Source organism: Jaculus jaculus, chromosome 4 (assembly GCF_020740685.1).
Source record: "Jaculus jaculus isolate mJacJac1 chromosome 4, mJacJac1.mat.Y.cur, whole genome shotgun sequence".
Lineage (NCBI taxonomy): Eukaryota > Metazoa > Chordata > Mammalia > Rodentia > Dipodidae > Jaculus > Jaculus jaculus.
The window spans coordinates 159,772,897-159,798,448 of record NC_059105.1 but is presented as its reverse complement, the minus strand read 5'-3'; the positions used below and the strand labels follow the sequence as shown (position 1 = coordinate 159,798,448).

Sequence of the window (25,552 nt, the reverse complement as noted above, 5' to 3'; positions counted from 1 at the left end):
ACACAATATCGTACATACATTACTAGGAAATATAGGGAGCTGGAGAAGATAAATCAGCTGTTAAGGGGTTCTTTTTTTCTTTTTAAATTTTTTTTTTTTATTTATGAGAAGGGTTAAAAATGGCATGCCACCGCCTCTAGCCACTGCGAATGAACTCCAGTTACATGTGCCAAAATGTGCAAGTGGCTTACATGGGTTCTGAGGTATCAAACCTAGGTCCTTAGACTTCACAGGTAAGCACCTTACCACTAAGCCATCACTCTAGCCCTGTTAAGATGCTTTCTTGCAAAGTCTGCCAGCCCAGTGTTCAATTCAACAACCCAGGCAAGCCAGACACAGAAAGTCACACAAGTTGTCTAATATTTGGTTAATAGCAAGAGTGCCTGGCACACCCATATGTACATACACACAACTATAAAAACAAATCTGTAAAGTCATTTTTTTTGCAACAAAATATGGGCTGGAAAGATGACTCAGCAATTAAAGGCACTTGCTTGAGAAGCCTGATAGCCTGGGTTTGATTGCCAGTACCCACAAAAAACCAGATGCCCTAAGTGTGGCATGTGTGTCTGGAGTTTGTTTGCCATGGCAAGAGGCCCTGGCATGCCCATATATTCATTTGTTCATTCAATCAATCAATCATTGTCTCTCTTTCATGAATAAATTTTAAAAATTACTGTAAAACAGTATGTTTTAGCTGGGCCTGGTGGCACACACCTTTAATCCCAGCACTCGGGAGGCAAAGGTAGGAGGATTGCCATGAGTTCGAGACTACCCTGAGATGACAGTGAATTCCAGGTCAGCTTGACCTAGAGTGAGATCTTACCTTGAAAAAAACCAAAAAGAGGAAAAAAAAACAAAATTTCCCAAAGTCATCATTTGTAGACTATCCTATTTATACACAATATGCTTCATCAGTCAAGTTAACTTATAGGAAATACAAATCTACTACTTTTGGGAAACACTGACAAGGCTAGTTTATCAGCTTCTTATAGACAGTTTCAATTAGAGACTGAGGCCCAGAGAGAACCAGGAGATGCCACCCCACCCTGGCACAGGAAGGAAACACTTGGCAGACATGTAACTCCTGTCTGACAGATTGGTCTACAGTGCCCCCTTCTGCCATAGCCTAGTGCGTTGGCTCAGGTGGGCTGGCTGTGGGATCCAGACAGGTCTTCCCCTTGCCTATAAAGGCTGCTCTGCTCTGCCTGCCTTCACTTGAGCCTCAGGGATTCATGTGAGTCTGGCTTCCCCCTCACTGAGCTTGGCTGGGTGGAGGGTTGAGCTTAACAGTATTTCTTGGTCTGGGGAACTCTTCTGTATGCCTCTGCTCGATAGTTTGGTATAACTTCTCACTCTTATTACATGTATTGTGATTTCCCTCTGGTCTCTGAATCTACCACATGTGCATTTCCCCGACACACGCCAGATCTATCACTGGGTGCTTTCGTTAACTCTAGGTGTGCTACTTGTGTGATTTGTTTATAGTCAGGGAAGCTGTGAGGGTAGCTTTCTTCATCACTCATTTCACCTCTGAATTTCTTGGTCTCTGCTTTGGTATTTTCCCTTGAGCCTCACTGTCTACCCTCTTAACGGCCCCTCCACGTACTCATAGCTCTACCTACATCTTTCCTTGAAAGCCTCGGTTTAACTCCCTCCATGTGCTTGCAGCTCTACTCCAGTTTTCTTTCCAAAAACCTCAATTTCTCTTAAATGTATCTTATAGACTACGCAGTGTCTCCACATGAGTGTGTGTTTCCCACATGTTTGTGACTCTGCTCTGGCCTTCCTAGATCACAACCTTCCTTAAATAAGCTCCACAATTTTTGATTTCCCCCTTAAGCCCCACAATTTGTGGTTTCTCCCAAAATAAACTTAATAATGTATCCTTCTTGAGTTTGTCTTTATCAATTGTTTTGTTAAAGGTAGGCCAAAACCTAAACTTGGGGCTCATAAATTTGGGGGAGCCCTCCTGAACCCCAAAATCCAGTATCACTCTTAGGAAGCCTGATTAGTTTTACCAGCTCCCTGCATACAAAACAAAACATATGAAATTACATAAAGCATATTGCCTTATTTCTCAGACCTGAAGAGTTCTGGCTCCTTCCTTTATGGAGTGGGAGTTAAATGATATGATCATTCCAAGTTCAAAAGGTTCTCTTTCAGCAAAAATAAAAGTCTTGGCTTTAATCCCAGCACTTGGGAGGCAGAGGTAGGAGGACTGCCATGAGTTCAAGGCCACCCTGAGACTACACAGTGAATTCCAGGTCAGCCTGAGCTGGAGAGAGATGCTATCTTGGGGGGGGAAAAAAGTCTTGGGCTGGAGAGAAGGCTTAGCGATTAAGAAACTTGCCTGCAAAGCCTAAGCACCTAGGTTCAATTCCCCACGTAAGCCAGATACATAGGTGGCAGAGGCTAAAAGGCCCTAGCAAGCCCATTCCTTCTCTATCTGTATCTTTCTCTCATATAAACCCACTTGGGTTTAGGCAAATTCAAAACAGTGACTGAAAATCAGTTAAAACAGTGTAAGTCAGGCTGGAGAGATGGTTTATGTGCTTGCCTGTGAACCCTAAAGACCCCAGTTCGAGCCTTGATTACCCAAGACCCACGTAAACCAGATGCACAAGGTGGAGCATGAGTCTGGACTTCATTTGCAGTGGCTGGAGGCCTTGGCATGCCCATTCTCTCTCTGTGGTCTGCTGCTCTCAAATCAATAAATAAAAATAAACAACAACAACAAAAAAATAGAAGTGGCTCCTCAACCAGTCCCTCAGAATCTTCAAAAAAAAAAAAAAACAAAAACAAAAACAAAAACAGGATAAACCAGACATAGTGATGCATGTTGTTAATCCCAGCAGAGGTATAAATATCACTGTGAGTTCAAGGTCATTCAGGAACTACAGAGTTGAGTTTCAGGTCAGCCTGGGCTAAAGTTGAGACCCTGCCTCATACAATAAAATGTGGGGCTACAGTAGAAGGCTCACTGTGAGGATCACAGCCTGGGGTTATAAAGTAAATTCCAGGTCCAGAATAGAGTAATACCTGGCCTCAGACAAAAACAAACAAAAGAACAAAGATAATGGACTTACTTGCTCTTCTCTTTTCTGCTTCCTTAACTGCAGTCCTTCCTCCTCCCTCCTCCTGCGCATCTCATCAGGATTCAGAGATTTGTTCTTGTAACTTTTTAGGCGAAAATTTTCTTTTCCTGGAGTGGTCATGATTTCTAAAGGAGCAGAAAGAACATGTTTGCTTTAAAGAATTCTGTTGGGCTGGAGAGATGGCTTAGCAGTTAAGGCGCTTGCCTTGTAAAGCCAAAGGACCTTGGTTCAACTCTCCAGGACCCACATAAGCCAGATACATAAGGTGGCACATGTGTCTAGAGTTTGTTTGCAGTGGCTGGAGGCCCTGACACGTCCATTCTTTCTCTCTTTCTCTCTCTTACTCTCTCAAATAAATAAATAAATAAAATTTAAAAAATAAATAAAAAGAATTCTGTTATTCTGCAAGCTCGGTCTTATATATATGCCCAGGCTGGAGAGACTGCTCAATGGTTAAAGGTGCTTGCTTGCAAAGCCTCATGGCCTGGGTTCAATTCCCCAGTATTCATGTAAAGCCAGATACACAAAGTTGTCCATGCATCTGGAATTCATTTGCAGTGCCAAGAGGCCCTAGTGCACTCAATTCTCTTTCTCTCTCTGCTTACAAATAAAATAACAGATGTGAGGGCAATCTGATTGTCACACCACTGACCGTCAGGGCTGATCTGGCTTATCCGGCTGGCTAGGGGGCTGACCCGCCCTCCCTCACCGCTCCATGTTAAAGAGGACCACCTTCCCCGAACAGAGCACCAGTCTTCGGTCAAGGGTGCATGAGTTAGCTGCACTCCCCTGCTAGAACCTCCAAACAAGCTCTCAAATAAAATAGTAAAATATATTTTACAAAAAATGGTTTTTTTATCAGTACCAGGGATATCTTCCAATGAACTGTTGGCCAGGGAAGTGCCTGATGTTCCCCAAAATCATTACAACCCATTGCAAAGTCACTTGGTTGCCCACAGGAAATAGATGGTAAGACCCTCCTATTGCTGAAGATTCTATGTGCTTGGACTGCAGGTCACTGAGAAACCAAGCTGGAGCTGAGCTAGAAACCTCCTCCCTGCAACTAGCTGTCAGAATGCTGGAAAGACCTATGCAGAATACCCCTGATATCATGAGCTCGCAGTGCCTGACACTACCAACACAAGACCTGAATAGGAGGGAAAGATGATGTCATCAAAATAAGAGAGAAATTGGAAAGGAGGGCTGTAGTGGATTTGAGAGGTGGAGAATGGAGTGAAGGTGGGAATTATCATTGTTGTCTACACTTAGGGAAGCTGTGAATAAAGAAAGAGTTTTAAACAGGGCCTGGAAAGATGGCTCAGCAGTTACAGCTCTTGCTTGCAAAGCCTAAGGACTCCCAGTTCAATTCCTCAGTTCCCATAGAGAGCCAGATGCACAAGACAAGTGTCTGGAATTTGTTTGCAACAGCTGGAGGCCATGGCATGCCTATTCTGTTTCTCTTTTACCTCTCATTGCTTGCAAATAAATAAATATCTTCAGGACTGGAGAGAGTGACGGCTCTTGCCCGTGAAGCCTAATAACCCAGGTTTAATTCCGCAGGACACATGTGAGCCAGATGCACATGGTGGATGGAGCATGATTATGGAGTTTGTAGGGACTGGAGGTCCTGGTGCACCATTCTCTCTATTTGCCTTTTTCTCCCTCCCTCTCTCTCTCCAATAAATAAATATTTTTAAAAATATATTTAAGGGCTGGAGAGATGGCTTAGCGGTTAAGCGCTTGCCTGTGAAGCCTAAGGACCCCGGTTCAAGGCTCGGTTCCCCAGGTCCCACATTAGCCAGATGCACAAGGGGGCGCACGTGTCTGGAGTTCGTTTGCAGGGACTGGAAGCCCTGGCGCGCCCATTCTCTCTCTCTCTCCCTCTATCTGTCTTTCTCTCTGTGTCTGTCACTCTCAAATAAATAAATTAAAAATGAACAAAAAATACTAAAAATATATTTAAAAAATATATTTTTAGCAGGGAGTGGTGGCACACGCCTTTAATCCCAGAACTCTGGAGGAAGAGGTTAACAGGATCACCGTGAGCTCGAGGCCAGCCTGAAACTACATAGTGAATTCCAGTTCGGCCTGGGCTAGAGCCCTACCTCAAAAAGAATTAATTTTTAAAATCCCCCAAAATATATATAAAGTTTTAAATGGTCATTTTCATAGTTTTATTAAAATATAAAACCTGCTAGACGTGGTGAGTGCACACCATTAATCCCAGCACTCAAAAAGCTGGGGCAAGTACCTTAACAACTGAGCCACCTCTCTAGCCTAGAATTTTGTTTGTTTTACTTTAAAATAGGGTATGTAGCCAAGGCTGACCTCAAACTCTCAATCCTTCTGCCTCTACTTCCCCAAACCTACAATAACAGGTGTGCACCACCACACCAAGCTTCAAATGATTGGGGGAGTGTAATTATTTGCAAGGAGAAAGTGGGGGCACAGAATAGGTGCACAAGGGCCCCTGCCCACTGCAAACAAACTCTATATGCACGTACCTCTTTGTACATTTGGCTTTACTTGGGTACTGGGTAATCGAACCAGGGTTGTTAGGCACTGCAGGCAAGCACCTTAACTGCTAAGCCATCTCTCTAGCCCCCAAATGATTCATATGTAAATATATATATTGAATTTATGTTCTCCAATCTCATTTGGGTATTGGTGTTGGCCTCTTTTAGTAGATATACAAGATCATTTCACATACAGGTAGCTTTACTTTGTACTTACTCGTGTGTGTGTGTGTGTGTGATATTCACATGTGCACACACGTGGGGAGCAACGGACAACTACAGGTATCATTCCTTCAGGGGCTAGCTCTTTGCGGAAGCAGGGCTTCTCAATGGTCTGAAATTTACTGGCAAGTCCCAGGGATCAGCCTGTCTCCATCTCCCTAGTTCTGGGATTACAAGTGAATTTGCCAGCATTTTCTTCCCCCTTTTTTGTAGGCCAGGCTGACCTGGAATTCACTATGTAATCTCAGGCTGACCTCAAACTCACATTGATCCTCCTACCTCAACCTCCTGAGTGCTGGGATTAAAGACATGAGCCACCATGCCCAGCCTCAGCTAGGGTATTTTTTTTCTTTTGCTTTTTTTTTTTTTTAAAAGCAAATAGTCAATTTCATTTTATTATTTATTTTATAGAATGAGAGAGGCAGATAGCCATTGCAAATAAATATCAGATGCATGTACCAGCTTGTGCATCTGGCTTACGTGGGCCCTGGAGAATCGAACCTGGAACTTTATGCTTCACAGGCAAGTGTCTTAACTGCTAATCCATCTTTTCAGCCCCCCCCCCCATTAATTTTTTTTCTTTTTGGCTTTTCAAGGGAGGGTCTCACTCTAGCCCAGGCTGACCTGAAACTCACTATGTAGTCTCAGGGTGGCCTCAAACTCACAGTGATCCTCCTACCTGTGCCTCACAAGTACTGAGATTAATTAAAAGGCGTGCGCCACCACGCCCAGCACAGCTACTTTTTAGTGGCACTCTGGAGAACAAATTCAGGTCTTCACACTTATAAGCTAAGAACTTTACCAACTAAGCTAATACCCCAGCCCTTGTACTTAATAATCTTAATGTTATTTACTTTATTTCTGCTTAATTTCCTGGTGAAAAATCTTTATTATAAAGCTAAACAAAAGTGAACAGACATCTTTGTCATATTTTACATTATTCAAGAAAGGCAACCATTTACCAATAAGCATAATGTTACCTTGTATGAGTTTTTCATGGGTATAACTTATCTTGAAGACATTCCCTTCTATTCCTTTTCGTTGTTGTTGTTTTTCAAGGTAGGGTCTCGCTAACTCAGGCTGACCTGGAATTCACTATGTAGTCTCAGGGTGGCCTCGAACTCACAGCAATCCTCCTACCTCTGTTAGGATTAAAGGCATATGCCACCACACCTGGCCCCTTCTATTCCTAATTGAGTGACTTTATTACTAAAACATAATGAATTTTGTCAAGTGCTTTTTCTCTGTCTACTGAGCATTGGCATGCCCATTGTATCTCTCTTTTATCTCTCCTGGCCTGCAAATAAATAAACAAACAAATTTTTTGTTTGTTTAAAAAAATAAGTGAAGTCAGGGGAAGAGTGAGCTAGAAAAGAGATATAAAGGGAAGAGAAAGGAAGGGAGGGGGGTACTTAATAGGATGGTATTGTATATATGTAAGTAGAAGAATAGATTAATGAGCATGAAAAGGCCCAAAATGAGGTCAGGGGAAGAGATTGAATAAAGGAAAGGTAGAGGGAGGGCTAATCAAAATCTAAGAGGATATAAATAAATCATATGGAATCCTACTTTTTTGGACAATGGAACACTCAGGAGCCGTAGATTGTTGCTAGAAAATTTTCAATGCCAGGGATGGGATATCTTCCTGTGAGTTGTTGGCCAGGGAGGTCCCTGAGGCCCCCAAAACATTATAGGCCACTGCCAAGGCCCTTGGTTTCCCACCAAGAATAGATGGCAAGACCCTATTGCTGAAGACTCCACATACTTGGGCTGCAAGGCCACTGAGAAATCCTGCTGGAACTCATCTCCTTTATGTAGACCAGCTGACAGAAAGCTGGAAGAAGCCATTCTGCATGCAGTTCAGTGGGAGAAAAAGAAATCACCAGTGAAGATGCTCAACAGTGGACACTGCAAGCCTTATATTTGGTTAGCCAGGCCAAATGAGCCAACAGGTGCAATAGTGGCACGTATGACATTGCTCTGGGGGAAACCAGCTGCTCTCTAATTGGACTGGAGGCCCACTCTATGGGAGGGAATACGTGCCTGGTACTGAAAACCTAATCAAAAGCCTAAGGCAGGGGGCATCATGTGCCTTAGGGGCATAAAGCCTGCTCTCATCTGGATAAATGCATATATTACTCTCACCAAATTGCCCTGAAAGCACTACACTTAATGTTCACATTCATATATTAATGCTACTCTCACTTCTGGTTAGAGAAGCTTCTTTCAGATGGCAATGACCACTGGGATGACCCAAATAGTGCTGAGAAGGGACAGAGGAGTGTTCAGCACTGAAACACCTCACACCCCCCAAGGCTCAGGGTCCATTGAGGAAGAGGTGACAGAAAAAATGTAAGAGCCAAAGGAAGGGTACCACTCCTTACATGTAACTGTCCAGACAGAAATTGGCCTCGATATCTAAGACCTTGCAGTGTCTAGCAATACACACACAAGACCCTAAGGAGAAAAAGATGACGACATCAACCTAAGAGACTAATACAGAGAGGGGGGGATAAGACAGAGAGCAGAGTTATACAGGGGAAAGAAAGTAGGGATTGGAAGGGAAATACCATGGGCGTGTGTGTGTGTGTGTGTGTGTGTGTGTGTGAGATTCTGTTCCTCTTTAAAATGTCACACTAGCAGGGCGTGGTGGCGCACGCCTTTAATCCCAGCACTCTGGAGGCAGAGGGAGGAGAATCACTTTGAATTTGAGGCCAGCCTGAGATTATACAGTGAACACTAGTTCATCCTGGACTACAGAGACCCTACCTCAAAAAAAGCAAAAAAAAAAGAAAAAGCCAAAAGCTAACAAAGAAGAAAATAAGGACAGAGGGATCCAACACAGCTCCCAAGAAATGAAGAGCTCCCCACAAAACTATTAACTCTCAGAAAAACATAAGTTTGTCAACAAGAAATGTAGTAGTCTACATGATTCAATTGTGAATATCTACAATTATAATACTATCAATACAGTATTTTAAAAATCTATTTTTAGGGCTGGAGGGATGGCTTAGTGGTTGAGGCATTTGCATGCAAGGCCAAAGGATACAGGTTCAAAGCCCCAGGACCAACATTAGCCAGATGCACAAGGTGGTACATGTGTCTGAAGTTCATCTGCAGTGGCTAGAGGCCCTGGTACACCAATTCTCTCTCCCTCTTTCTGTCAAATAAATAAAAATAATGTTTAAAAATATTTTTATATATTAATATACAAGAATAATGGGGGGTAGAAAGAAGGAAAGAATGGGCACACCAGGGCCTCCAGCTGCTACAAACTAACTTCAGATGCAAGTGCCACTTGGTGCATCTAGCTTTACATGGGTACTGGGGAAATCAAACCCAAATTGTTAAGCTTGGTAGGCAAGGGCTTTAACCGCTGAGCCATCTCTCCGGCCCCAATACTGTGTATTAAGAGACACCTGTGATAACTCTATTTAGAAAAAGGGAAATAAAAAGGCAATGCCTTTTTGGGTGAGTCTGATCTTACTCAGGAGTATCAATAGTCAAACTCCTATATCAAGAATTAGCAACAAGGGCCTGGGACTGGGGTTTCATTCCCCAGTACCCATATAAAGCCATATGCAAAGTGGCGCAGTCACCTAGAGTTCATTTGTGGTGGCTAGAGGTCGTACAAATGTCTGGAGTTTGATTGCAGAGCCTGGAGATACTGGTGCACTAATTCTCTCCCATAAAACAACAACAACAACAAAAAAAAAACAGGGCTGGAGGAATAGCTTAACGGTTAAGGTGTTTGCCTTCAAAGCCAAAGGATCCAGGTTCGATTCCCTAGGATCCACGATAGCCAGATGCACAAGGGACACACATCTGGAGTTCTTTTGCAGTGTCTGGAAGCCCTGATGTGCCCATTCTTCCCCCCTCCCTCTGTCAAATAAATAAATATTTTTTTTAATTACAAAACAAAAAATAGGGCTGGAGAAATGGATCAGCAGTTAAGGCACTTGCCTACAAAGCCTAACAACCTCGGTTCAATTCCCCAGTACCCACATTAAGTCAGATGCACAAAGAGGCACGCGCATGTGGAATTCATTTGCAGTGGCTGAAGGCCCTGGTGTGCCCATTCTCTCCCTCCCCCCCCCCTCCCTCCCCCCCACTCTGTGTGTGGGTGTGTGTGGGTGTGGGTGTGTGTATGTCTACTTGCAAATAAAAAAGGAAGAGTCAGGTATGGTGGTGCATACCTTTAATCCCAACAGCATGGTGGCAGAGGTAGGGGATTGCCGTGAGTTCGAGCCACCCTGAGACTACACAGTAAGTGCCAGGTCAGCCTGGACTACAACAAGGCCCTACCTCGAAAAAACCAAAAACCAAAAAAGAAGGCAGCCACCATGGTGGCACATGCCTTTCATCCCAATACTCAGGAGACAGAGACAGGAGGATCAGTACAAGTTCGAGGAGAGCCTGGACTACACAGTGAGTTCCAGGTCAACCGGGGCTAGAGTGAGACCCTACCACAGGAAAAAAACATCAACAGGGGATAGAGATATAACTTAATGAAAGAATATGTAACTAGCATGCCCAAGGGTCTGGTCTGGATTCAGCCCAGAGTGACAATAGCTTGGAGAAAAAAGTGTAGCATCTAACATGGACAGCAGCTTTTAGCCATTTAACTTAAAAGCTGAATTTCTTAAAATATTTGAGAGAAATAGAGAAACAGAGAGAACAGGTGTGCCAGGGCCTCTAGCCACTGCATCCAAAGTCCAGATACATGCACCACCATGTACATCTGGCTTACATGGGTTCTAGGGAATCGAACTTGGGTCCTCAGGCTTCACAGGCAAGCGCCTTACCCGCTAAGCCATCTCTTCAGCCCCAAAAGCTGAATTTTTTTTAATGACTACTGAACACTATTTTAAAAATCTTTCAGCTATTAATACACTGGACTTCTAGTTTGTTCTGACAAAGAGACTGAGCCAAGTTTTGATAACTGATATGAACACATTATAAAATGATGTTTGAATCTCAGCTCTATGCTCTGCAAAGTAGGACAAGTTACCTAGGCAGGTCATACATGTAAACTCATCAATGTGGTTCTGCTGTGAAAACATGCGATATGGACAGAGCTTGACCCACCAATTTAGAAAGTACTAAAGTACTTTTATTCCTCAGTCACGAACCCTCATTGTGACCCTAAGCTGCTTGCTGGTCACAGAGCACACACACACAGACAACTCAGCACATCCTGTCCCTGCTGGAAAACCACCCATGATGAGTAAGCACACTGCTCTTTGTATATGAGGGCAGCATTATTCCTGTTTTATGAAGGGGATTATCCCCATTATCCACGTTCAGGATTATTGCCAGCTCTCAAGAATTATCCCAATTAGTCTACAGGGTGAGGACGGAACAATTTTTTCATGTAGTTCCAACTCTGTAGTATTAAGAACTTTAAAAACGCTACATTCCATCAGCCTACTACTTCAACAATTTCTAATGGAGATCCAACCTGACCCACAGTTGGCCTAGTTACCTCCTGTTTGCTGCATCAAGGATAGAGAGAGATCTGCTCTATTCAGCTAATTTAATTGTCATTTTACAATGTTTTCTTACATTATAGCTAAACTCAATCCGCAAAGTACGAAGATTAATTTAGAACCCAGACATGACGACGCACGCCTTTGATCCCAGCACTCGGGAGGCAGAGGTAGGAGGATCGCTGTGAATTGAGGCCAGCCTGAGACTACAGAGCGAATTCCAGATCAGCCTGGATTAGAATGAAACCCTACCTCAAAAAAAAACTAAGTAAATAAATAAATAAACAAAATAACACACGGAAGGGTAGAGGGTGAAGGTATCACAATTTTGTTTCTGATTAAGAGAAAGTTAGTCCTCGTCAAAGGAATAGAATCTAAGTTGTACCTCTGGCCAAGGGTGGAATTATTATAAATTACCCTAAACATATGATTACAAAGACATACCATGGTCCCCTCTCTTAAGAGTTAATCCAGGGCTGGAGGGATGGTTTAGTAGTTAAGGCATTTGCCTGCAAAGCCAAAGGACCCAGGTTTGATTCCCCAGGACCCACGTTAGCCAGATGCACAAGGGGCGCACGCGTCTGAAGATCAGCTGCAGTGGCTGGAGGCCCTGATGCACCCTTTCTCTCTCTCCCTCTTTCTCTGTTAATAAATAAATAAATAAAAATAAAAGAGTTAATCCAACAGAACTTGTCAATCCCCTGGCCAGAGGACCACCCTTTAGGAAGGCTGATTCACCTGAAGATGTGCTAAGATGGGAGGGATATTTGGATATTTATTCTCTTAATGCGACCATGTATTTATACCTACAGAGTCCCTCTCCCCTTCCCCCAACCCAACTCAACTCGCCTGCCTTTGATGCAGTTACCTGCAGATCTTTGCCTATCAGCCAAAATCCAAAGCATGCCACCTTGACCCTCGGGGCTTTCTCAGTGTTCAACACATTTCCTTTACCTTACTCCTCATTGTCTCTCTGCCTAAGTCTTCATGGTCACAACGATACAGGGATCTGAGTACAGGAAGATCTTAGGAACCTTAACTTTTTAACTCTTGCCTATTTTTAAATTTTTTAATATTTTATTATTTATTTATTTATTTGACAGAGGGAGGGGGAGAGAGAGAGAGAGAGAGAGAGCGAGCAAATGGGCACGCCAGGGCTTCCAGCCACTACAAACAAACCCCAGATGCATGTGCCACCTTGTGCATCTGGCTTACGTGGGTACTGGGGAATCAAACTGAGGTCCTTTGGTTTTGCAGGCAAGCACCTTAACCTCTAAGCCATCTCTCCAGCCCTCTTGCCTATTTTTAACAAAAAATTAGAATAAACAGACTGAAAAAAATTAAGTATAAATCATTTATTTATTTATGAGGTGGATTATGAATCCATTGAGGAGGTTGGAGTGGGTTTATATATCCATGTGAAGGCAGGACCTGGGAGACCATGTGGGAAGCTGAGCATGGGAGTGGGGGAAAATGTGAAGGGGGCTTTCCAGGGAAACTGAAAAGGGCTTAAAAAGAAAGCAGTAACAAAACAAAAAGGAAAAAAAAAACACCTTCCCCTATTAAGGTAAGGCCTTAATACTGCTGGGGCTCTGAAGTTCAGGAGACAAGAATTGAATGACCAAGACGCCCCTCTTGGAGCTTATTGGAGTGGGCTTTACCATGAGGCTCAGGGGAGTCTGGGAGAGAAGTGACTCGTCAGGACTAGAGGGGCGGCCCAAAGAGCCCAGCATATGTTGAGTAGTAGGCACTATCCCTGAGGGTGAGACTGGACTGGATCAGACACGAAGTTCTCTTTGGGCCTTTCCCTAGCTGGCTACCTCAAATTAAACTACCTGGCCCCCATCTTTCCCTCAGCAAGACAACGCCTCGAAGAGAATCTGCATTACTTTCTGGTAAAAAACAATTTAGAGTCTGGCGTGGAGGTACATGCCTTTGATCCCAGCACTCAGGAGGCGGAGAGGTTAGGCAGTGAGTTCAAGGCCACCCTGAGACTACATAGTGAATTCCAGGTCAGACTGGGCTAGAGTGAGACCCTACCTTGAAAAACCAAGAGAGAAAATTACAGAAAATGAACACACTGAACCTCTTAGCAGTCAAAGTGTACAGGGAAGTAAGACCACTTACAAACAAAATTTAGCTAATGAAAGGCAGTTGTTTTTTTCTTTTCTTTTTTTTTTTTTTTTAAAGCAAAAGCCAGCCAGGTGTGGTGGTATACAACTTTGTCAAGCATTCAGGAGAATGCGTTAGGAGAACTGCTGAGAGCCAACCTGGGACTACAGTAGAGTTCCAGGTCAGCCTAAGATCAGAATCAGACCCTGCAAAAAATTTCTTTTTAAAAAGACTTGCACTAGAAATAAAGTGCGTGGGAGGATACACATATGTGCATATGTGCACCCATGGGTGTAGGAGAGTGGAGAACCTGAGGTGTCTTTCATCAAGTACTATCCATCTTTTTGAGGACAGGGTCTCATTGGCCTGCAGCTGGCCAAGTAAGCTAGACTGGCTGGGAGAGAGCACTGGGGATCTGTCTTGTCCCCTAGCACTGGAACTAGAAGCAGCACCACCATTCCCCAGGGGAGTGTGTCACTGTAGACAAAAATCACAGGATATATGCCATAAACCTCACCTTTAAAAGAATATAATGCCAAGGCTAGGGTATAGTTCTGGGTACAGACCGTATCTAGGTTGGATTCCCCAGCACCACTGAAAAAGGAAAAGCAAACACTGTACCACAGGTATTTGGTTTCCAGGTGGTGTCTTCATGTCTGTCATTCAATTTACTTCAGATGTGACTTTTGTCTGGTCAGCAGCAGGGGCAAACCCAGTCTCTCGCATGCTAGGCAAGCAACCTACCACTGAGCTCTAATCCAGCTCTACTCGCAAGTTCTGCTTTTGTTTGTTTTTCAAGGTAGACTGACCTGGAATTCGCTATGTAGTCTGAGGCTGGTCTGGCCTCCAACTCACAGGAACCTCTTACCTCTGCCTCCCAAAAGCTGGGACTAAAGGCATGTGCCATCACACCATGCCCCTAAAATGCTTTTTGCCAGCTTCTGAACAAGACTTACATCACTGTCTGAAGATGTCATGCCCTCTGTGTCTGTAACAGTCATCTTCCTTCAGTACACTATAAATAATTTCAAAAGGTCATGGACAAGGATCATGACTATTGTCCTCACCTTTTCTGCTACATGATGATACCTTAATTATTCAAAAATGCCTACCAATGGGCACGGTGGTTCATGCCTTTAATTCTAGCATTCAGGAGGCCAAGGCAGGAGGATTACTGAGTTCAGGGCCAGCCTGAAACTACATAGTATATTCCAGGTCAGCCTGGGCTAGAACCTACCTGGAAAAAACAAAAATAAAAAAATAAAACAAGGCTGGAGAGCTGGCTCAGCAGTTGACACACTTGCCTGCAAAGTCTAAGGACCACTGTTCTATTCCCCTGTACCCACATAAAGCCAGATGCACAAGGTGGCACATATATCTACAGTTCATTCATTGCAGTGGCTAGAGACCCTGGCATGTCCATTCTCATTCTCTCTCTCTGGTTTATTCACTCTTTAAAATAAATACGTATTTAAAACAAGAGGGCTGGGACTGGAGAAACGGCTTAGCAGAGGCTGACACAGGAGGTCTGCCGTGGGTTCAGGACAGCATGGCCTAGAGACCCTACCTCAAAACAAATGAATAAGTGACGCACGCCTTTGATCCCAGCACTCGGGAGGCAGAGGTAGAAGGATCACTGTGAGTTTGAGGCCACTCTGAGACTATATAGGAAATTCCAGGTCAGCCTGGGCTACAGTGAGACCCTGCATTGGGAAAAACAGACAAAAAAGTTCAACAAGTATAGAAGAAATAAATGGTTTTGCAGCTCTGGGATGAAGAAATAATTCTTTAAACTATTTATGAAGGCTGGAGAGATGCCTTAGTGGTTACAGCTCTTGCCTGCAAAGTCTAACGACTTGGATTCAGTTCCCCAGTTCACAGTAAGACCAGATGCACAAAGTAGCACATGCATCTGCAGTTCCATCTGCAATGGCTATAAGCCCTGGCACACCCATTCTCTCTCTCCCTCCCTCTCTCTCTGTTTCTACTTGCAAATGAATAACATATTAGAAATTTTTTCTGTATTTTTCCATGCTTCCATTAGTAACACAGAAAAAATTAACATCTGCTTCATAATTACTGCAAAGCATTTTGCTGTTATTATTTTTGCTTGGTTTGGTTTTGTTTGGCTGTTTTTCTGAGGAAGGATTTCACTCTAACCTAGGTTGACCTCAGACTCACTGTGTAGACCCCTAGGCTGGCCTCCAACTCACAGCAATACTGTCACCTCAGTGCTGGGATTAGATATACCCAGGGCTGGAGAGAGAGTTCAGAAGTTGAGGTGGGTGCCTACAAAGCCTACTCACCCAGGTTTAATTCCCCAGTAACCACCTAAAGCCAGATGCTTCTCCAGCCCAAATAAAATATTTTTTAAAGATTTTTTTTAAAGGGTGTACCCAACCCAGGGCTAAAATGTTTTGATATACATATTTAGTGCATTACCTTAAAAAAAAATTAATAAGGGATGGAGAGATGGCTTAGCGGTTAAGTGCTTGCCGGTGAAACCAAAGGACCCCGGTTTGAGGCTCGATTCCCCAGGACCCACATTAGCCACATGCACACGGGGACGCATGCATCTGAAGTTCGTCTGCAGCGGCTGGAGGCCCTGGTGCGCCCATTCTCTTTCTCTCTCTGCCTTTCTCTGTGTCTATTGCTCTCAAATAAATAAATAAACAAAAAATACTTTTTAACAAAAGCTTAATAAACCGGGCACATGCCATTAAATTCCAGCATTCAGGAGGCTGAGGTAGGAGCATAGCTGTGACTTCGAAGTCAGCCTGGGCTAGAGCAGGGCCTTGCTTTCAAGAAAAAGTGGGGGGGGGAATCAGGGAGGGGACTCACTAAGTATAAATTCCTTCACATTAGCTTAGGCCGTGTATCTTAAAAGCACACACAAACTGTTATCCAAGAATAAACTGGGGCTGGAGAGATGGTTTATCCGTTAAGGAACTTGCCTGTGAACCTGAAGGACCCAGGTTCAATTCCCCAGAAACCACATAGAGCCAGATACACAAAGTGGCACATGTGTCTGAGTTCACTTGCAGTAGCTAGAGGCCCTAGTGTGCTCATTCTCTCATGAATTAATTTTAAATATATATGTGTGTGTGTGTGTATGTATATATGTGTATATATGTGTGTATGTGTATATATATTTTGTTTGTTTGTTTGTTTTTTGTTTTTTCAAGGTAGGGTCTCACTCTGGCTCAGGCTGACCTGAATTTCACTATGTAGTCTCAGGATGGCCTTGAACTCAACAATCATCCTCCTACCTCAGCCTCACAAGTGCTGGGATTAAAGTCGTGCACCCCATGCCTGGCTGAAAAATTAATTTTGGGGTTTTTGTTTGCTTGCTTGCTTGGTTTTGGTTTTTAGAGGTAGGGTCTCACTCTAGCTCAGGCTGTCCTGGAATTCACTATGTAGTCTCAGGCTGGCCTCCAACTCTTAGGGATCCTCCTACCTGTCTCACAAGTGCTGGGATTAAAGGTGTATGCCACCACGCCCAGCTCTAAAAATTTGATTAAAAATATTTTTTTATATGCAGAGAGACACACAGAGAGAGAAAATGGGTGCACCAGGGCCTCCAGCCACTGCAAACAAACTCCAAGTGCAGGCACCTCCTTGTGCATTTGGCTTTACGCAGATACTGAGGAATCAAACCCGGGTGATTAGGCTTTGCAGGCAAGCATCTTAACTGCTAAGCCCTCTCTCCAGCTCTAAAAATTAAATTTTAATGTCTTCAGCCTTTAAAATAGACGGAGAATGACAAAACGTATTGTGGCAATAAGAGAGGGATATAGAATAAAGGAAAGGTGGAGGGAGGGCTTAAAATGAGAGAGAGAGGGATAGAGGCTGATAAGATATTTTGACCTGGCATAGGGGAGCATGCCTGTGCACCCAGCACTCTGGAAGATGGGCAGGAAGGACCACAACAATTTCAAAGCTAACCTACATAGCAAGACCCTGTCTCAAAAACCAGAGAGTAGCTGGAGGGAGAGATAGGAAGATAGCCATGAATTCAAGGACACCCTATTACTACATAGTGAATTCCTGGTGGTAAGCCTAGGCTAGAGAGAAAAAAAAGAGAGAATGAATTAGAAGGACCTGTTTTTTTTTTTTTTTGGACCTGTCTTATGGAGGGAAAGGTGTTAGTATTTAAGTTCATAGCTTTAAAAAAAAACAGTTTTGCTCGATTATATTTTCCCATAGTTTACCAAATCTGAGACTAAGCCTTAAAAAAAAAAAAAAAAAAAAAAACCGGGGCTGGGGAAAGGGCTGAGCAGTTAAGGCGTATTTTGCCTACCAAGCCAAAGGACCTAGATTCGATTCCCTAGGACCCACGTTAAGACAGATGCACAAGGAGGCACACGCTTCTGGAGTTCATTTGCAGCGGCTGGCAGCGGCCCTGGTGCGCCCATTCTCTCTCTCTCAAATAAAAATAAAAATTATTAAAAATAAACATTTTTGGGCTGGAGAGATGGCTTAGCGGTTAAGCGCTTGCCTGTGAAGCCTAAGGACCCCGGTTCGAAGCTCGGTTCCCGTCTGGAGTTCATTTGCAGAGGCTGGAAGCCGTGGCGCGCCCATTCTCTCTCTCTCCCTCTATCTGTCTTTCTCTGCGTCTGTCGCTCTCAAATAAATAAATAAATAAATAATTTTAAAAAATATTTAAAAAAAAAATCCATTGTTTTCAAACTTCTCGTTTTAGAACGGATCGAGTAGTACTTCCATCGAACCCTAAAACCTTCCTGCCCGAAACCCCTCGATCGCAGTCATCCTTCGGTCTTCTGCTCCCCCTCCCCACCGCCCCGTCTGCAGCTCCGGTGAGCCACGGTCGGGATCCCCCGCCACCCGGCAGCGTCACGGCTCTGCGGACCGAGTTCTGTCATTGCTATAATTACCAAACAGCCCCCCCCCACACACACACACCCACACTCCACCCCCGCCGCGGGGACGGGGGGTGTGCTGACATCGGAGAGCCGCAGCCATTCCGTACCACCCACCTCCCACCGACCCGGGCTGGGGACTCGAACCCCTTAAAGGACCGATCTTCTCCCCGGGCCCCCTAAGCCTCCCGGCGGCTCTTTTCTCGCGTGGGCCCGCCCCGCCCCGCCCCGCCGCCTACGTTCTCTAGCTCGGCGCAGGCTCGGCGAGGCCTCGTCTCCGCCCCGCTGTCGTCGTCCCCCACAAACCCCCTCCCGGCACCCCCCCCCCCAGCGGCGGCGACGGCGGCGCCGCTTCCCTCCGCCGCCCCGGCCCCGCCCCGCGCCGCCCCGCCCCGGGCCGGGGTTCCCGAAGGCTCGCTCGCCGGCGCTCCCCGCCCCCACCGTCTCCCCCCGTCTCCACCGCCAGCCGTTAGGAACACACGGACACCACACGCCGCCACCGGAACGCTACAGCCGCCGGCGCCCGCCCAGCACAGCCCCAGATCCGCCGACGGGCGACGGGGGACGGGCCGCGGGCGCCCCAGGGACTCCCTCAACCCGCCTCGCTTACCCGCTCCAGGCAACCGACCCCGGTGGGGTGAAACGCTCGTGCCCTCTTCCCCGCCTCACCACCCGCCCGCCCGCCCGCCTCGCCGGACCTCCTCCAACGCACTACCTCGACGAAGCCACACCGCACCGAGGCGGCGCTCAGCAGGCCTCGCTCACCGTCGCCGCGCACCGAGCAGCCAGATCCTAGCTCCGCCGGCGTGCGCACTGCGCCTGCGTGCGGGGGCCGGCCTGCGCGCCTCCGTGCGACGCTCCGACGCGCGCCCGCCCGCCCGCCGCGGAGGCTGCCGGGAGTTGTAGTCTTTCCGCGCACCTCCCTCTCCTCCCCCCTCCCCCCCACAACGTTTTTCCCGCGGTGACCTCTCTAGGCTGGGACGTTGAAATTGCAAGAGGTCAGGGCGCGGGGCAGGCGGGAGAGACGGGGATCTCGCAGAGGAAGAGGTTTGCGTGACGAGGACAGGAGGGAGTTATAGCTGCAATGCATTACTAAATCTTTCCAGGGTGGATAGATCCCGCCCCCCTCACCTCTCTACAGCGACCGTGTCACGTGGTAGATCCCTAATGCACTACTGCGTGCGTATTGAATGAATGACGCTTGCTTGAAGGCTAAAGGAGTGTTACGAAATAGATCCTATCCAAAGAGATGGCATGCAGTGATTCTGCAGGAAGGCTCTGAGTGCTCTCTTTTCAGTTTTCTCCCATCCTCTTTGCCTGACCATTCATTAGTATCAAAATTCGTTAAGAATATACTGTGATAAACCGGGCGTAGTGACGCAAGTTGTTAATCCCAGCATTTGAGACAGAGGTACGAGGATTGCCGTGAGTTCGAGGCCACCCTGAGAATACATAGTGAATTCCAGGTCAGCCTGGGCTACAACGAGACCCTGCCTCGAAAAAAAAAAAAAAAAAAAAAGAATATACTGTGGATGGTGGATATAAGTTAGTTGTTTAGCAGGCACAAAGCCCTGCGTTCTATCCCCAGTCCTGCATAAACCGGATGTGGTGGCACGTGTCTGTCTGTAATCCTAGGAGACTCTGGAGAGGGAGTAAGAATGATCAAAAAGTTCAAGATCATGCTTGACTACATAGCACATAGGAAGACCCTGTCCCCTGTCTCAACAATAATAATAATGTTTAAGACAAATACATGCTTTAATCTCAACAAGTATTCTCAAACAGAGCGCTCGGCAATGTTTCTGTTAACTCTGATGAAATTTTTCTTTGGGGGACAAGTGACATAGTGGCTTCAAAGGAAAAACAATTTAAGCCAGCAAAGCAGAGATCACAGAAAAGTCTCACATATATGATGTGGCCCAACAAATCTGTTTAAAACACATGCTGAGAAGCAAGATCCTAAGCTTAAGAGAGCAGGAGAGAACGAACCATACTGAATCCTAGGTTATCTGATGATTATTGGTCCTAGATTTTTCCATTTCTTCTCTTCCCACCTTCCCCAAATGCATCCCTCCTTAGGATGTGTATGTTAGGGTCATAGTTGAGTTTGAATAAGGAGACTGAAAAAGGAAAATGTGTTTGGGAGACAGATTTAGGGCAAGTATTCCTGACCATTGATAAGTAGAAGATAACTCACTATTCTAATCAGGAACTGGCTTCTTTTTTTATGCAGAGCAGTCATGGAGAAAGCTAGTTTATTTCCACTTCATCTTTACTCGTAGGTAGGGTATAGTTCCTGAAGGTCCCAACCAAAAGTAAGTTCTCCAGCAGGGCCTCCTCACCCCTACGAGATCTAGCCAAAACCTCTGCTCAGATTTTTCAGGCAATACTTCAACCACAGTTTTAGAGAAACAGTGCTGGATGTCACACTCCCCTCTCATAGGTTCCCTTTTCTTGTACATCTCACAACCACAATTTGCACTGCCTTGGTACCTCTTCATTTATATTTTGTATATTTTTTCCAGTTATTTTAGTGGTAAGTGTTGTTATAATAAAAATATTAGTGGCTGGGTGTGGTTAAAAGTGGCAACAAGTACTAATAGTCATAGGAGCAATTGACTAATCAGCAGGCATAAGGGAAACATGACAATGTTTCTGTCCTGTTTCCCATCTTTTGGCATAGCAATTTACTTTAATTCTTCATTATATATTTAAATTGTACATGATATATTATTCCCTCTTTTAAAGAATGTGTATCATGGGGGAAAAGAAAGAATTGCATCAGGAGCTGGAGAGATGGCTTAGTGGTGAAGGCTCTTGCCTGTGAGGCCTAAGGACCCAGGTTCAATTCCCCAGTGCCCACATAAGCTGGATGCACAAGGTGGCACATGCGTCTGGAGTTTGTTTGCAGTAGCTGAAGGCCCATTCTCTCTTTCTCTGTGCCTCTTTCTTAAATAAATAAATAAATAAATTATATATACACACACACACACACACTTAAAATAGGGCTCGCTTTGGCAGCACATATACTAAAATTGGAACGAAACACAGATTAGCATGGCCCCTGTGCAAGGATGACATACAAACTCATGAAGCATTCCATATTTTTTCATAATAGGAGAAAAATATGATGACATCAAATTAAGAGAGAGATTAATGGAGAGAGGGAGGGGATATGAGTTGTGAAGGGGAAAGTGGAGGAGGGGAGGGAAATATCATAGTTTATTGTCTGTAAGTATAAAAGTTGTCAATAAAAAAATATATATAAACGGGGTGTGGTGGCGCACGCCTTTAATCCCAGCACTCGGGAGGCAGAGGTAGGAGGATCACTGTGAGTTTAAGGCCACCCTGAGACTACATAGTGAATTCCAGGTCAGCCTGGGCCAGAGTGAGACCCTACTTCAAAAAAAAAAAAAAAAAAAGGAAGGAAAGTGCTTATTTTGGTTTACAGGTCCAGAGGTAGAGCCCATCATGGGCTGAAGCAGAAAGCCGCCATTACCACATGGTTACAACAGCAGGAAGGAGTGATAAATACTAAATGCTCAGCTCAGCTAGCTTGCTTTCTCCTCTTTGTATAGTCCAGGAACCCAGCCAATCCTCCCTCCAACTAACCCAATCTAAAAAAAAAAATTGCCAACCAGAAACCATTGCACACCTTTATTTTTTGTTCTATTTTGGGGGTCATTTTCTGGTTTTGTTTCCCAGCCATTGCATACCTTTAATCCCAGCACATGGGAGGCTGAGGTAGGAGGATCATTATGAGTTCAAGGCCAGCCTGGGCAACATAGTGAGTTGTAGTCAGCATGGGCTAGAGTAAGAGCCTGCCTCAAAGAAAAACAACAATGTGCCTAGAGAGATGACTCAGCAGTTTAAAGTGCTGGCTTGCAAAGCCTGCCAGCCCAGGTTCAATTTCCCAGCCACCTACATAAAGCCAGACAGATATTCAATTACAACAGCAAGAAACCCTGGCGCATGCATGTGCGTGCACACACTTGCAAATAGATAATTGTTTTAAAAATTAAATAAGGGGGGCTGGAGACATGGCTTAGTGGTTAAGCGCTTGCCTGTGAAGCCTAAGGACCCCAGTTCAAGGCTTGGTTCCCCAGTAACGTTAGCCAGATGCACAAGGGGGCGCACACGCGTCTGGAGTTCGTTTGCAGTGGCTGGAAGCCCTGGCACGCCCATTCTCTCTCTCTCTCTCTCTCTCTCTGTATCTGTCTTTCTCTCTGTGTCTGTCGCTCTCAAAAAAATAAAAAAATAAAAATTAAATAAGGGCTAGAGAGAAGACTTAGCAGTTAAGGCAAGGACCCTGGTTCAATTCCCCAGTACTGACGTAAGCCAGATGCACAAGGTGGCGCCTGCATCTGGAGTTCATTTGCAGTGGCTGGAGGCCCTGGCATGCCCATTCTTTCTCTCTATCTGAGTCTTTATCTATCTCTCAAATAAATAAGCATATGTTTAAAATTATTATTTTTTTTAACTTTTTTTTTTTTTTTAAATTTGAGAGTGACAGACATAGAGAGAAAGACAGATAGAGGGAGAGAGAGAGAGAGAGAATGGGCGTGCCAGGGCTTCCAGCCACTGCAAATGAGCTCCAGACGCGTGCGCCCCCTTGTGCATCTGCTAACGTGGGTCCTGGGGAATCGAGCCTCGAACCGGGGTCCTTAGGTTTCACAGGCAAGCGCTTAACCGCTAAGCCATCTCTCCAGCCCTAAAATTATTTTTTTAATAGAAACAAAATAAATAAATAAATAGACAACCAGAGATTAATCTTCACAAGTCCACCCATTGTCAAGTGGTCACACAGGCATGATACTTATAACCCATAACCTCCCCTGCCCCGGCCAGCAGGGAGTTGAACAAGGACCCGAGGGGAAGTTAACCTGAATGGGAGAAGGCAAACAGACACAAAAAGGAGCCCAAGCTAGGTGTTTGTCAAGGTCTCGAGATTTTATTTTTACATGTAGGTTTATATAAGGTTGGAGGGGAAGGGGGTGTAATCAGGCCAAAGATCACAGAGTTACTGGTTAAGCTGCAATGCCTTTGTTTCTTCATCAGTTACCGGCAGCATGGGGGAGTATTCAGCCAAGCATATGATTTCTTTGTTTCAGCTACTTGAATATTAGATGAGGAAGCAGGAACTTAACTTGCTACATGGCGGTTTCTGTTAACATGGCCGAGGTTTGGTTCATAGCTCTCAACATCCCACCCCTTGTTACTACAGGCTCAACCGCCATATCATAACGCAAAGAGCATTCAGCCAAACTTCAAAAGTCAAGGCGGGGCATGGTGGCGCATGCCTTTGAACCCAGCATTGAGAGGCATGGGTAGGCAGTCTGGTGTGAGTTCAAGGCCACCCTGAGACTACATAGTGAATTCAGGTCAGCATGGGTTAGAGTGAGACCCTACCTCATTCATTTTTCACTGTTCTGAAGTATCTATATGTACAGTCTGTCAATTGAATGCTTTTTTTAAAAAAAGATTGTACTTTTTTTATTTGCAGGCAGAGAAAGATAGGGAGTAGAGAAATGGACAGAATGGGCACTCGGGGGCCTCCAGCCACTGCAAATGGACTCCAGATGTGTGCACCACTTTTGTGTATCTGGCTTTATTTGGGTACAGGGGAACTGGACTTGCATCCTTAGGCTTTGCAAGCACCTTCACCACCAAGCCATCTCTGCAGCCCCTTTCATTTCTTTTTTTTTGGGGGGGTTGTTTTTTTTCGAGGTAGGGTTTCATTCATTTTTCACTGTTCCAAAGTATCTATATGTACAGTCTGTCAATTGAATGCTTTTTTAAAAAAAGATTTTACTTTTTTTTATTTTACTTTTTTTATTTGCAGGCAGAGAAAGATAGGGAGTAGAGGAATGGACAGAATGGGCGCGCCAGGGCCTCCAGCCACTGCAAACCGAACTCCAGATGTGTGCGCCCCCCTTGTGCATCTGGCTAACGTGGGTCCTGGGGAATCGAGCCTCAGGTTTCATAGGCAAGCGCTTAACCACTAAGCCATCTCTCCAGCCCTGTCATGATATTTTATTATTTTTTTCCTCCTATCTTTCCAGCCCTGATTTTTGTTTGTTTGTTTTTTGGATTTTGGTTTTCAAGGTGGGGTCTCACTCTGGTCTAGGCTGACCTGGAATATTAACTATGTAGTCTCAGGGTAGCCTCGAACTCATGGGCGATCCTCCTACCTCTGCCTCCCAAGTGCTGGAATTAAAGGAGTGCCCCACCACACCCGGCTGATATCTTATGTTTTTATTAGCATGAAGAATTAGGTTTTACAGGGGATGGAGAGATGGCTCAGTGGTTAAAAGTACTTGCCTACAAAGCCTAACAACCCAAGTTCAGTTCTCCAGCACCCATGTAAAGCCAAATGTACAAAGTGGCCCATGTATCTGGATACCCATTTGCATACCCATTCTCTCCCTCTCTCTCTCTTTCCCCTCTTGAAAATAAATAAATAAATAGGGGTGGAGGGATGGCTTAATGGTTAAGGTGCTTGCTGGCAAAGCTAAAGGACCCAGGTTCGATTCCTTAGTACCTGTGTAAAGCCAGATGCACAAAGTGGCACATGTGTCTGGAGTCTGTTTGCAGTGGCTAAGAGGCCCTGGTGCACCCATTCTCTCTCTGTCTGCTTCTTTCTCTCTCTGTGTCTCCCTCCCTCTCTCTCAAACAAATAAATAAATTTTTTTTTAAAGAATTAGGTTTTGCATGACGCACACCACCATGTCTGGCTGAATTAGGTTTTTCAAACAAAGTACTTATTTATTTATTTATTACAGAAAGAGAAAGATTACCTTAAATCAAACCTCTTTTCCCAAGCTAAATGGTAGAATGATTGCCCAGCATGCATAAGGCCCTAGATTTGTGTCTCTACTACTGAGAGGAAAAAGTACCATTGCCTAGAAAAAACCTCTTTTTCACAAGAAAGATAGTTTAAAAAGTGTGATCTAAAAATGTGGAACTGTTAGATTTCAAATAAGTTTACAGTTTGAGTAAAGAAATTCAAAAGGTTCTCTTTAATTTGGAAACTTCATTTGGGGTCTTTTTTTTTTTTTTTTGAGGTAGGGTCTCACTTGAGCCCAGGTTGACATGGAATTCTCTCTATAATCCCAGGCTGGCCTCAAACTCACAGTGATCCTCCTAACTCTACCTCCTGAATGCTAGGGTTAAACATGAGCACCACTATGCCAAGCAACATTTTTGTTTTGTTTTGTTTTGTCTTGTGTTTTGTT

General features: G+C 44.8%; 1 protein-coding gene and 1 non-coding gene across 4 annotated transcripts in view; one reads left to right on the top strand and one right to left on the bottom strand.

Annotated features, from left to right (window-relative positions):
• The window catches only part of Kpna1 (karyopherin subunit alpha 1), a 58,520-nt gene extending 39,389 nt beyond the window's left edge, over positions 1–19,131 (bottom strand). The window contains exons 1-2 of one of the 3 annotated variants that reach the window (XM_045147097.1): positions 19,033–19,131; positions 3,090–3,223 (exon numbers count right to left, since the gene is read on the bottom strand). In XM_045147097.1, the coding sequence (XP_045003032.1) occupies positions 3,090–3,218 (129 nt within the window). In that variant the 5' untranslated portion in view covers positions 3,219–3,223; positions 19,033–19,131. Of the gene's footprint in view, positions 1–3,089; positions 3,224–18,927; positions 18,947–19,032 lie in introns of those variants that run through there. The other 2 variants (XM_045147098.1, XM_045147099.1) reach the window with 2 other exon arrangements.
• Positions 19,132–21,322: 2,191 nt separating this feature from the next.
• Positions 21,323–21,426, top strand: LOC123460422. Its single transcript, XR_006636987.1, has one exon. It is a non-coding gene; the product is annotated as a U6 spliceosomal RNA (small nuclear RNA).
• The last annotated feature ends 4,126 nt before the right edge of the window (positions 21,427–25,552 follow it).